The sequence below is a fragment of the Mytilus trossulus genome, chromosome 3 (genome assembly GCF_036588685.1).
Source record: "Mytilus trossulus isolate FHL-02 chromosome 3, PNRI_Mtr1.1.1.hap1, whole genome shotgun sequence".
In the NCBI taxonomy this organism is placed as follows: domain Eukaryota; kingdom Metazoa; phylum Mollusca; class Bivalvia; order Mytilida; family Mytilidae; genus Mytilus; species Mytilus trossulus.
In genome coordinates this window covers 22,990,808-23,005,044 of record NC_086375.1, presented here as the reverse complement: position 1 = coordinate 23,005,044, position 14,237 = coordinate 22,990,808, and the positions used below count along the sequence as shown (strand labels likewise).

Here is a 14,237-nt window from a genome sequence, read left to right as displayed (position 1 = left end):
CAAAGTTGAAGAGCAGATCCCAGTTTTTGGTGGGATTTGTGTTGCTTAGTCTTTAGTTTTCTATGTTGTGTCTTGTGTACTATTATTTGTCTGTTTGTCTTTTTATTTTAGCCATGGCGTTGTCAGTTTATTTTCGATCTATGAATTTGACTTTCACCCCTCTTTTGCAGAGTCCTTGTCAACTATTGCCCCTGAATTCTTAGACTTAAAAGTTATAACATTATTAATAGAGCTAGGCATTATAACAGGCTTCTCTATCTACTGGATTTACTTCCATATCGATCATAATATTCTGATCACTAAAAATCCTGCTCTGAACTTTTTATTAAGTTCTCTTCATTTGTAAATGCTGCAGTTCATTTTGAAGTTTTCTATAAAAGCAGACATAAAGCATGAAGGTTTGCATGCATCATTATCATGTTCAGGAAGGTTCTAACATCAAATGACAGCTTGTAAACACAACAATCTTTACAGCCATTATCACTAAACTATTAATGTTTTTTTGCAGTTATCTAATTGCATTAAATTGAAAATAAAATAACAAAAATACCAACAACTTTATGTTCCATGTGTTATGATAACAATCCTGTTGCCCTTTCATGTCATTAACAAAATGTAAACCAGTACTGATTTTTTTCTCAGCCTAAGCAACATAACAGGTTCTACTAGCAGATCATGAACTTATTACATTTCAAATAACTGAGTCCAACTCCATTTTCTGCTGGGGTTTCAAGTATAGCTATCTTAATTTTCTGTCATTTGTTCCTGGATTTGATATTCTTTCTGTTATTTTTTGGTTGTGTCTCGAGTTTATCAATCTTTCTTGTGATTTTCTTTTTCTCTTCTTAAACATCCTTGTCAGTTAAAATGAATACTAAGAAAATGAATACTAAGTAGTCTCTAAATATTACCCCTTTGTTCTTCTACCTCTCCATCAGTAGAAGCCTGGGAGAATCATGTTTTTCAGACTGCATGTTCCTCTTACTCCGTCGGACTGTTTATAAATACCATCACAAGTTAAAGTTTTGGTATGAGGTAGCTTAAAATGATTTTATGATCAAATCAATTTGAAACTAGGTCTCATGTTTATTGTGATGTAATTTCCCCCTAAATATGCCAAATAAGGGGTTGGACCCATATTTATTGTTTCACAGATATTGACTACAAGCATAGTATCTTTGATGATTTTTTTCTGAAAATAAAAATGTGATGGTGCAAATTTGGCATTGTGTCCTATGGAGTATGTACACGTTGTCTGTTTTATGCATATTTTTTTTGTATAAAAAGAGTGGGGATCTCAAAACCAAAAGATCTGCACAGTTATTCGAGATCACCCTCAGTGTTTGGAAGGGTTCATGTTGCTTAGTCCTTAGTTTTCTATGTTGTCTTTTGTGTACTGTGTTTTTTTTCTGTTGGTCTTTTTTCTTTTTATGTTGTCAGTTTGTTTTTGACTTCTGAGTTTGAATGTCACTTTGGTATAATTTGACGCTCAGACCTAATATTTTGTTTTCCATTTTGCTTTTATCAAAAATAGGGGTAACTCTAAAATGGCCCATTGTTAACCCTTAATAAACATGGGTATTTTATAATGAGTAGCTAAAATGTAATAAATAACTCAATAAAAATAAGATATTCTACTTTTTATCATCATCATCATCATCTTCATAAATAATTTGTATCAAAGACATAAAATTTGTTCATTTGCTAGGTGTTGTGTATTGGTTGGTTAATGGCACCATATTAATTTCTGCATTTATATTGAAGTACAAACAACAAAATAACAACCATAATCAACATTCTTAACAAGGTTTGAATTAATTAAATTTTGTAAGTTTGTATAAGTTACAATACATGATTAGGAAGGTATATTAAAGGTATATTGTTAACATTCAGATATTGTGTTTTTATCTGTCATTCTTACAATTCACAAACAAGCCTTAGTACATTGAGATTTTGAAAGTATGGTATGAGACTTAACTACAACATCAGTATCTTGGATTTCACAATAGCCAACTGAATATATAATCTTAAGCTTAGCTTTACAGATATTTGCTTAGTAAGTTCATTTATTTTAAATCATTTCTCTTTAAAGTAAGCTTGTATGAACAAAGTTCTGTAGTATTTGTTAAAGTTGTCTATGGAAACAGATTAAAAAAATCACATCAGACTTTCAAACATTACTCACTTTTCTCTTTATAAAACTTTTTCTTAAAGTTACTCTTCAAAGTTTATAAAGATTAATTTGTATAAGAAATAAAAATTTAAATATGTAATGAATTAAAATTCATGTTGGCACTGCCTTAACCATTTAATAGTAAAAAAAAATACAACATACAATAGAGAAATTATATCACAGAAGTTCTGGATCATCCATCAAATATAAGTTACTTCCCTTTAATTGGATTCCTCTTATTCTAAAAAAAAAGATTACAACACACCATTTCTGCGATCACATCTAAATGTTCTTGAATAAGAAAATCAATTTCAAAATTTTTAAACAAATTTTGCTATGATGTGTTTTTCTGTAACCTTTTCAGTAAAATTTTATCTCTACCGCTGAAAAAGAGGAATTGCGAAAAAAAAACTTTTGTCTCAGTCTCTACATCATCAATTCAGTTTCAGAATCTGATGCCTTTTGGGTAATATATACTCCAGCAAAAACCAAAGTTGTGATTGGCTACTAAAATTCTAAACATTGGAAATTGAATTAATAATGTTACATTATTTTTCATTTCAAGTTAGAACAGTGAAATTACCCATAATGCTTCAGAATCTGAAATGGCAAATTGTATTGCAAGACTTTATGAAAAAGGAAAACCTTGCTTCAATGGATGACCCTCATAAAAATAATATCATTCATTATTTATCACAAACAATCTTTTGAACACTCTTAACAACAGATAAAAGGTTTTCTTAAAAATAAAATGGTTTTAAAGTATTTGTTTTAATGCATTAGAGTTCTTTAGAATGGACAAATAATTATGTTATCTTTCAACATAATTTTTTCCAGATTCCTGATAATTTTTGTGGACATATAGCACTATTTGCATTTTTCAATCCTTAAAAAAAAAGACAACATCTTATTCTTCAAAGATGAATTTAGAAATCAAAAAAATATTTTCCATCAATATGAAATAAACAGAATACCTCTGGTAATTAAATAATTTTTCTACAGCTGTAATTTTGAAAATAAATCAATTTCCTATGCGTCTTAAGAAATATGTACCAAACAATTCGACTTTTTTTCCAATCTTATATAAAAACATTGTGGAATAAAACTTCAAACCATTAAAACATGGTCAGTAGTTTCCATTTAGATTGACTGCTTGTGACCTTTAAAAGGAATCCATTGATAACCTATGACCTTGAAATGTTACCTCTGACAACACAGAGCATTAGACAACACTTTTAATAATTCTGGGACTTCAGCAGATATATTTGGCAGCATTAAAAGCACTGTTGGAATTCTACAACAATTTCTAATATCACAAAGCGCTTGTAAATATAATTAACAAAAAATCAGAAGAATTCTTCTGCACCACCAAGTTCTTCACAATCAGATTCAACAGATTCATCATCATGTCTTAATTTCCAAGTGTCTTCTTTGTTTGCAATAGGTTGGAATCCTGCTAGTTCACTTCTTATTCTTTCTATTTCTTGTAAATATTCTTGTTTTTCTCTCCCTGACATTGCAGAATCGGATGGACTCACTTCTCCCGGGAATAAAACTCTATTTAAACCTAGAACGAGAAAATATTTTTTATTACTTCATCTACATGTATCCCTGTTAATTCTATTAATGAAAGAGCAGTTACATCAAATTTTAGTCATATATTTATAGAATAATAAATGCCTCCAATTTTTTTTTTACTCTACCATATCATGAGATATATCAAGTCTATACTGTTTTATTTATTTTACCATATCATGAGATATATCAAGTCTATACTGTTTTATTTATTTTACCATATCATGAGATATATCAAGTCTATACTGTTTTATTTATTTTACCATATCATGAGATATATCAAGTCTATACTGTTTTATTTATTTTACCATATCATGAGATACATCAAGTCTATACTGTTTTACTGACGTAGGCAATGGTACTATTGATACTGTACTATATATGACATTTCCAATATTCTTTTCAAAATATTAGTAATATATCTTTATGTAGTTTGAAAAACCTTGCGTAAATGTCTATCTCCATGCTCTTCAACTTCTATTTTATTTGGCTTTTTTTCTTTCTTTTTTTTTAATTTGATGATTATTTTGTAGACGAAATATGTGTCTGGCATACAAAATTTAAACCCTGGCATCTTTGATGAGTTCATTTAACATTTGATTTTGAATCCTTATTTCAAATCTTACATCGTAAATGGTGTTCAATTTTCTGTAAATTACTAAGAATTCCTGCCAGTTCTTGATTTGCTGATTTCCAAGCTGGCATTTCACTGTTCATGGATTGATCTATGATGTCATCTATCGGTGAAGGAGAATTTACCAATAATCTATCTTCATCTCTGAAATAAAAAAACAAATCATTAAAATTTCATCAATATGTTTATACACAAACCTCTAGTTTCAATTATTGTTAATAATTTGTTGTCCTATTGATGTATAGTTTGTTTCCTCTGTCATCCTATATTTGTTTTAATTATAAAGTCACATATGGTATATAAATGCATAATAAAATACACATATTTGCAATATATGGTGATGAGTGTTAATAGTTATCTCCCTTTGGTCAAGATCATATAAAAAAGAAGACATGGTATGATTGCCAATGAGACAACTATCCACAAAAGACCAAAATGACACAAACATTAACAACTATAGGTCACCGTACAGCCTTCAACAATGAGCAAAGCCCATACCGCATAGTCAGCTATAAAAGGACCAAATAAGACAATGTAAAACAATTCTAACGAGAAAACTAACAGCCTTATTTATGTAAAAAAATGAACGAAAAACAAATATGTAACACATAAACAAACGACAACCACTGAATTACAGGCTCCTGACTTGGGACAGGCACTTACATAAATAAAGTGGCGGGGTTAAACATGTAAGGGATCCCAACCCTCCCCCTAACCTGGGGAGATCATGTTTGTTAATGATATTTCCCTTCAGTCAAGATCTATCTTTTAGAATTGCAGTGATGCATTTATCTTATATGTGCCTACATGTGTGTGTAGAACTTTTTTTGACATGAATTTATATACCATATCCCTTCTTATCTTTTTGTAGCTAAACAACTTCTGTGTGTAATTCTTCAAGCATAACATTTAACTTTGCTAGTTGGCTTGGTGAACCATGATGTTTTTAACTATTGTAATTCAAGCGAAACAAAAAGCCCAACAGGTTTCCAGCATCCTATCATTAATTTCCCATGATTTGAATACTTAATAATTAGTATTGTTACTCTTTCCGTAGGTAGTAGACAAACATAATGTTAATTTCATGGTCTACCTAGCAAACAAGGAAACTGTATTTCTTTACTGTTTTTCCAGTTTGTTTTTTTCAATTGAATTGTTTTTTTGTCATGTCAGAAGTTTTCATACATAGCTATATAGTATAGATTTTGCTATTTTTTATGGCCTTTCAGTGACCTTTAGGGCCTTTCAAAGCTTACACTACAGAATAGGTTTTGCTTGTTGGCCGTTTGGTGACCTTATACATTTCTTGCATCAATGTCATTTGGCCTCTGGTTGATAGTTGTCTCATTGGCTCTCAAACCCATCTTATTTTTCCCCATAATACAGTAAGCTGAGGATAATTGAGGATAATTGATTGATTGATTGATAGGTGGTGTTTTAATGCCCCTTTTAAGCGCTACTCTAATAGTCTCTTTGGTTATTTCGTGGAGGCCAGTTTTTATTGGTGGAGGAAGTCAGAGTGCCAGGAGAAAATCACTGACTTTTGACAGGAAAATTGACTATCCTAGCCGATTAAGATTGGAGTTGAGTGCACCAGCACATGCTGAGTTAAACTCACAACCTCAGTGTTGACTGGCTAGTGATTACAGTAGTAGAACTACTTATACATGTACCACTTGGCCACAAAGTCCCCAGCTGAGAATAATTGTTGTGTCTACTAACCTTAATCTATGGACTACATGATTGGTCTTTGACTTGAGTTTTTGTGACAGCTGGTATATAGAGGATACTAAAATGTTGTCATATGACTGAAATAGATAAACATAACAAATGAACACTACATCAACAGATACAATAGCTGTCAGGCAATTTGAATGACAAAGAATGTACATACATGGTATTGTTGTAAGTGCACATTTGATAATGCATGCAACTTTGAACTTTTTTTCCTAATCTACTGTGCCTTATATTAACTATGTGCATTTCTAAAACATGATACATTTTAAAACTGTTAGCTGCATAATAGATTGAAATGAAGTCCATTATAACCTACAAATCTGATCATTAGATACATATATTGCATTTTTGGAGGTTTCTGTCGCACAGATATATACCTCCCATCTGCTATTTCTCATATGATTAAATGCATTAGCTACACATCCATACAACTTTCACTTATTTGTTTTGTTTTTGAAGAAACTTAAGTCCTAAGACACCACAAAATGCAGATAATATAACCAATATTAATGGTAAACTTATTTGCTGTTTTTTTGTAACCGGTATTATTTATTATTAACCAGCCTTTGACAGTAACAGATAAATTAAGGAAGTTTATCTTAGTTTTTTGTGTTGTCTCATTGAAATATTCACAACTTATACTCCAAATCATCTTTAATAAGTGTTTTAAAGCTGAATCTTTATTCATTCTCAATGAAAAGTAGAAGCACTTAGCGTATTTTTTTCAGTGAAAGTACTTCAAGAAACCAAAATAGAAAGAAACGCTGTAACAATGCCAATGACCTATATCATTAACGAAATAGTAATTGAACTCCTGAAAGGTCAACCTTCGTTACACAGAAGGCAATGACCTCATTATAATTAAAATAGATTTTGTAAACAAAGTTATACATGCGTTCATATACACCATCCAATCTTATAAATGTTATGTAAATATTATAATCGTCACTTTCAGGTACAAATATAAGTCATGTAAGTATTATTACATGTATAACTTCAAGGTATAAATTTGTTAGATTTATCAGATAATTTGCCAGAATTTTAATATTAACATAGGTCTATACATTAAAGCATGCAGGCCTCCTTTCACCTTCTCTGGATATAGTATATATTTATTATATATAATAAGATAATAAAGACGTACATCTTGCCCCAGGCTCCTTGTTTCATATATAATAATTGGCAATCATCAGTGATCTTTGATGTTAAAATGATATATGGAAATAGGAAGATTTACATTAAATAGATATTTTGCATAGAAGTTTTGAGTCTCGTTTCAAAATTGAAATAAAAAATATTTCAGTTTAATTTAATAATTTTTATTGAATATTTCTATATAAAAACATAGTGAATGTATAGTGCTTCATTTTTCAAATGTTTAAAAGTTTTCTTCCTTCTGAATCGGTTTTTAGAAATGTTCTCCTGATTATTTGAAAATGTAATAAATGTAACAAAATCTGATTGCTAAAAAAATAAAGCAGTAACAGACAAAACATTTAGCATTTAGACAAATCATAGCTGAAGTTCTTCCAACCTTATCCATATTTTCTTATAAAAAAACATTCATATTTTATTAGTTGAATATCAATAAAGGCTATTCCAAAAAAGAATACCAGAGTTCTCGAAAAGTGGTAGTCCAATGGTTTTGACCACCAAAATTTTGCTATTTTGCAATAGAAATAAAATGGACCACCAGGAAAAAAGATTCTTAAGAACTCTGGAATACTGGATGAAATGGAAACACAGATACTTTGATTTCAGAGCATTTAAAAGCAGCTTATATTGAAACCCAAATAATTCTGGCTAATGCAAGAAAATATTGTAAGGTTGTAGAATTCTGATTTAACCATGTCATTCAAAAATGTATTATGCATAAAAATTTAGTGCTAAAAAGATCTGTTTCAGAGAATTTTCAGGTAAGTCAAAAAATGTTAACCGCTTTTTTTAACCCATCAATTAGAAAAGAACATGGTTTTATTTCCTTTAAAAATAAAATTGTAACATATTTTTTAGTCAGCTTATAAAAGATTACTTGTTTACAAAGTTAATTACAAAAAATGTATATGTAAATTAAGATACATGACATGGTTATTTTTAGCAATTAAACATTATTCATGTAGCCATCAGCAATTATATAGCCGAGCATGCAGTTACTCCCACCACAATGATATCAGCGACACGGAAGCACAAACCTGTGATAACACGTTATTATGATATTGTCTGATGATATCGGAAAACTCTGTCGTGTCTCCCGTGACAGAATGGCGTTTGTTGTAAAGAGAGCGAGGTCGTGGTAAAGGAGAAGCAAGTTTAGGAGGTGGCGGAGTGAATGCTGACAAATGTGGTTTACTACCAAGTAAACACCGACTTAAATCCTAAAAATAAGAATTCAGTGGTGCAGAAAATAAAACAATGAAACATAAATACAGGAAAAAGAAATCTGCAACAAAAATATACACCAAGAGCACAGAAATAATACCAAAATGACATTAAAACTGAACTGAAACAAAATGAAAAACGAAGTGCAAGAAAGCTATCATATATTGCGGACCTTGAACTTGAACTTGAATTTTTGTTAATGCTACATTACATCAAAATTCTTCTTTGAACCTTGATCAAGCCTACTTTAGTAAATACCCCCCCTTTTTTTTTTAGTTCTGTTCATAATTCTTTATAGAAAGAAAGCTGTAAAAATCTAAAAAGTTTGATTGACCAAAACTACAAATTTAACTTTTATGATGTTTTTCATATCAATACTAAATCATGCTAATGTTCCAAAATATTAGAAAACTGCACAGATTCAGATTCAAGAGCTATAAGTCTGCATCTACAGTTAACCATTTCAGCAGTTAGCCTTTTCAGAATAATCAGGCTAATGAACTTGAAATTTGTTTTCCGTTCACTATATAATCAAGTTAAATCAAAAGGACCAAATTATTCAAAACTTATTTTCAAATAAATTAATAAAAACTTTAGAAAAACAAAACAAAACTTGACCTTACTGCCCTATTTCATTTAAAATTTCATGCAATTTTCACTGTATGTTTCATATTTGTCATGCATTTTAAGAATCACAATATGCACAAGAATGTTATATATCATGCATACCTCAGAACATGATGCATCCTGGGACTAAAAAATTATAAGATAATTATGTAACTTATTATTCTACTTGTCTGGTCTCAAAAGTCTGAGTCACCAACTAAAAGTTCTAACATGTCTGGTATAAAATGTGTTTCAGCTAAAAGCATCCAACTTTTGACACCAATAAATTTCCAATTAGCCAAATATTTATCAAATTAGCCACAATTATTGTAATTTCTTGTAATGGGCTTATAAATATCTCACTGTGGCACTAATCAGATAATATATGTTAAATTTAAATTTTAAACAATTACCTGTTTGTGTTTGTATATTTTTTTGGTATGGTTCATTTTTATGTGCAAGAATGGAAGCAAAAAAGACAAATAAGAATATTTCATCACACAGTACATAAAACGTTCTAACAAAAGTATCAATTACAAAATACTAACCTGACCCGATTTTGCTACGAGACTTAACTCGTCATCTTCTGACGAGGTTTTATAGAGGTGACTAGACTGAGATCTTCCTGAATAAGGAATAAATCCTCTGTGAGAGGAGGCTATACTACTGTCATCAAAGGTGTCAGTTCCTTCTGCACTAGAAAGAGAGTCATTTTTGTCTTTACGATTACGTCCTAGTTCAGAAGAGTTTGTGAAAGATGATGACCGAGTCATCTTTTTCATTGAAGTTAATGAAGATGAAATATTAGTACTAGTTTTTTCCTTAGATTTAGTTTTAGCTTCGGCAACTGCTCTTCGAGGATCATATTCCTTTCTACGTTTCCATGCTGCCTCTTCAGCTAACCTTGTTGCACTCGCACTTTGTGTTTGAGATTGACTTTTATTTCCTACTCCAGAAACACTTAATCCATATGACTGAGTTGTTTTTAATCTATTTTTGAATGATTTTAAATCTGATTTCCTAACATCTGAAGAAGAATTGTCTAAAGTACTTAAGGATTTATTAAGTTTTAAACTATGTCTACCAGTTTCTGTCCGTGCTAAATTTGAAGTACGAGCATTGTCTTCACCCTTACGCTGAATTTGAGCACCTAAACTAGCATCACTACGATCAGATACTTTCCCAGAACGTCCCTTTGAAACACCAGTTACAGTCAAATCTGTCCTTGACGATGATCCATGCCAGCTTTGTCGAGATCCCACAGATTTAGAAAAGCTAAGTGAAGAGTTACTTGATACACCTGTAGGAGTCCTTGAGCCTAAGCCCCTCATACTAGTAGGGGTTTTAGAAGTCCTGGAAGAAGTTGTTGTAGGGGTTCTGGCATTTCTAGATGGTGGTTTTGATACACTTGTGAATGAGCTATCAGAAATATCAGAACCTGGAGTAGTTGGCACATCGCCGTCTGCTCTCTGACGGCGTAGTTGGAATGCGCGATTTGGCCTTGTCAAAGAAATAGTCCCTTTACCTTTGGAACCTTTCCTATTTATCTCTGGATTGTTTTCCTCAAAGGTAGAAAGATCCAATGATAAATCAGCAGTAGAAGTGTCACTTTCACTTAAAACATCCGAAACAGCAGATTGATCACCAGTGCTCACAGTCCTTTTTAAATTAGTCTCCTTGAACTTTTGAAGTCTTTGGGCAGAACTAGTTGAGTAAACTCTAGTTAGAGGTTTCTTATTAGGGGTAGTTTTGGTTTTTGTACTTTTTGCCAAGTTTTCCCTTGGACTTCCATAATCAGACGGCTTATCAAATTCTTCGTCACCATTTATATAAGCTACCATACTTTCAGAATCATGATAATCTCCATACATGTGACTTTTGCCATTTGTAAGACTTTTGCCATTCATATAAGAAAAATCATGTCCATTTTGTAAGGATTTAGAAGAAGGTTTCATGGATTTCTTATTTCCAACAGCAGCTACGACATCTGCCGTGTCCTGCAATAAAATATCTGTATCAATACTAGCCCCTGATGACCTTGAACTTTGTGGAGTTTTATCAGTATCAGATTCAATCCTTGTAAAGTTACTTTCTGAATCTGTCTCAAATTTAGTTTTTGATACCGTTTCTGTATCAGTGTCATCATATCTATTTATAACTTTGTCAGAAATCGTCACTTTCATTTTCGACTCATTAGGAGTTGATGGACATCGTGGACTATTTGTACATTCACTTAATTTTGAGCTACGTTCACTCATCCTGGAACTAGTTTCACTTCCTGATGGACTTCCTTTATCATTTGGAAGTCGGGGTAATTTTCTGCCAGTACCTGGCCTCTTTTTAGATCCAGATGATGGTTTTCTAGTGCCTTGCATTTCATCTGAAAGTAAATAAGTTTAAATAAAACAAGAGAAGAAACATTAGGAGGTAGAACAAAATGTTTTGCCTATAAATTTTGTTTTGTCTGACATCTATGCCATTGATTTAATGAAACATCTGCATACATGGGTGCACACATGTAAAAAAAGTTTCATAGACTACATTCATAGACTTTGGTACTGTGAAGGTTTTTTATATGGACATATGTACATGAATATTTATAAGCTTCTGGATGTTAGGCAAGCAACATCAATCAATAATTAATAATTTCTTCATTCTTTTTTTTTGTGTGTTTGAGTTTCATGGTTTGCACATATAAACAGTTATGGAAAATAAGTTTGTTTGGTTAAAAATTGTAGTACTGTTTGCTATATTATACGTTCAAAGTTAATTGGAACCATCAGTATGAAAACAGCAAGCCAGCAACACAACAAAACAAAATTTATAAAGGTCAACGTATTCTGAAAGTCAAGTTCAAAATAACCCAAAATTTAATTAAGTTTGGAATCAAAACAAACTCTCAAGATCTTCTGTCAATTAGTTGTAGATTCAGGAGAGGGGAGGGGTAGATGGTAGAAAGCATACCCCCAACCTCTTCCCAATTTATTGTTTTTGCATAAATGTGACCAAAGAAATAGTCTTCATTTGCACACCACTTTTTTTACCAGTCATTTAAAGAAGTCAACATTTTTAATTGAACTCATACAGAACTTGAAAAGACATTTCTATATAATGTTTTCATTGAGAATATCTAGTATTGTGACAGGTTTCAATTTCACATAAATCAAAAATATAATTAATATTGTATTATTTTTCTATTCTATTTTTGAATTTATATTTAACAATATATATATCCTTCAACTTATTGTTATTACTTTTAAAACCTTAATCATCTAATGATCAAACCAAACACTGTGCCAGGTTTCAAAATCTCCTTAAAATATGCAAGTCAGCATAATAAAACTATAAATTTACCTAATTATTTATTTAAACATTTTAAGATTTTTTAGTATAATTATCTTTAAATATACCTTGTCAAATACATGACAGGTTCACATTACTGTTGGGCAAAATACCCATTTCTGTGAAGCAAAACAAAACATTTGCTGTATCAACCACACCAGGAATGTTTGATGTTTATTAAGACTAATGTAAGATATGTTATAAAGATACTACATTTGTGTTGTGCTAAAAAAAATCTTTCTGAACTGTGGATGGAAGGGTCATATAAATTTTATACCAGATTTCAGCCAAATATTCTGTTATGATATGTTTTGAGGTATTTTCATTTGTTATTTAATCAGGATAATTTGATAAAGAAATGTGGCTTTTGGTAAAATTATTATAATAAGACAATATTGTATGAAAAAAATAACTTAACCACGCTAAGGCCTAAATCAGATTAATTCTTGTAGTTTAATTTTTCTACTACAACAACTTAAAAGATTTTTCATGACATTTTGGGTGCCAAGACAAGCCATTGGCAGATCAAGGGAGGGGTGGGGGTTCTGGGGGTTGGAACCCCACTTTTTTTGGACGATCAATGCATTTGAATGGGGACATGTGGTTGGAACCCCCCTCCCCCTTTGTAAAATGGCTGGATCCGCCCCTGCAAGCAATTCAGAAGCGAATCCAGCCATATTTTACCCCATTCAAAAGCATTGATTGTCAAAAAAAGGGGGGATTCCAACCATATGTCATCATTCAAAAGCATTGATCGTCAATAATAAGGTGTGGCCCCAATTTACAATCCTTGGAACCCCCATCCGCTGGATCTGCCACTGCAATTCACCAATCTCCAATTTAGAACATATGTAAATGTAGCCCTTTCCTCACAAAATATAGTGCTTAGATGCCATTGATACCTTAAACAACTAATTTGCAGAAATTAAAACTTTTTTTTGTGCCAAGATTTAATTAATTGTTCATGAGTTTGAATTAAAACTTGAGGAGCTCCAATATAGTATGCTTATTTAAGATTTCAAGAAAACCAGGGGTTATTTTAAGTAATAGCTGCCTTCTGAAAGGTTGTATTTCACTACAAGACTTTAAACATTGGCTGGCAATTTAAATGTAGAAAGGTGATACATGTACACTGTGCTTGTTTTCTATGAAGTTAAAAATTAAGGGAAATAAAGCTGTGTAAGTTGAAAATTTTGGTTGAATAGATAAGGATTTTGAATTGATGGTCTGACACCTTCAACCCATTTTTCACGTCAACCCCTCAAGTGAACAACCTTCCATACTGTGTTTTACAAATATGAACACATAAAGAAAGAGATATGGGGTAAATGTTAATGATATGACCTACAACCAACAAACAAGACATTTATGGCAATATTATGTACTATCAAGTAACATATTTACAATTCTTATCTTTATATCAAGAATAAATTAAAACTTAAATAAAAAGTGATGAATTGAAAAAACATGTTTAACAGTGGTAGTCTATTTCATAACCTGAGAAACAGAATTTTAAATGAAAATGAAGACACCACTGAATATGGGTTATCTTGCAAAATAATCAGTTTTATCAAATTCTGTAAATGGAAATAGGAAAGTTTGAGCAGTAAACATATTTTAAAGAAAAATCTTAGTTCTACAGTATTGAGTCGCTATAAACCTGACATAAAAATAGTTGTTAAGGGCTAGCTCTGTTTTCATTTGATATATGGTATATAGATGAACCACTCCAAGGCATTAAACACATGTCTAATGTACTTTTTGTTGCAAATGCTGAATCATTGTTCTAAG

General features: G+C 31.3%; 1 protein-coding gene across 9 annotated transcripts in view; it reads right to left on the bottom strand.

The window, feature by feature from the left end:
- Positions 1-1,625: 1,625 nt before the first annotated feature.
- Positions 1,626-14,237, bottom strand: part of LOC134710604 (centrosomal protein of 170 kDa protein B-like) — a 65,630-nt gene continuing 53,018 nt past the window's right edge. For 6 of the 9 annotated variants that reach the window (XM_063570983.1, XM_063570979.1, XM_063570981.1 and 3 more), the window contains 6 exons: positions 9,653-11,484; positions 9,228-9,251; positions 8,312-8,494; positions 6,105-6,190; positions 4,375-4,526; positions 1,626-3,740 (listed from right to left, as the gene is read on the bottom strand). In XM_063570983.1, the coding sequence (XP_063427053.1) occupies positions 3,520-3,740; positions 4,375-4,526; positions 6,105-6,190; positions 8,312-8,494; positions 9,228-9,251; positions 9,653-11,484 (2,498 nt within the window). In that variant the 3' untranslated portion in view covers positions 1,626-3,519. The remainder of the gene's footprint in view (positions 3,741-4,374; positions 4,527-6,104; positions 6,191-8,311; positions 8,495-9,227; positions 9,252-9,652; positions 11,485-14,237) is intronic. The other 3 variants (XM_063570980.1, XM_063570984.1, XM_063570985.1) reach the window with 3 other exon arrangements.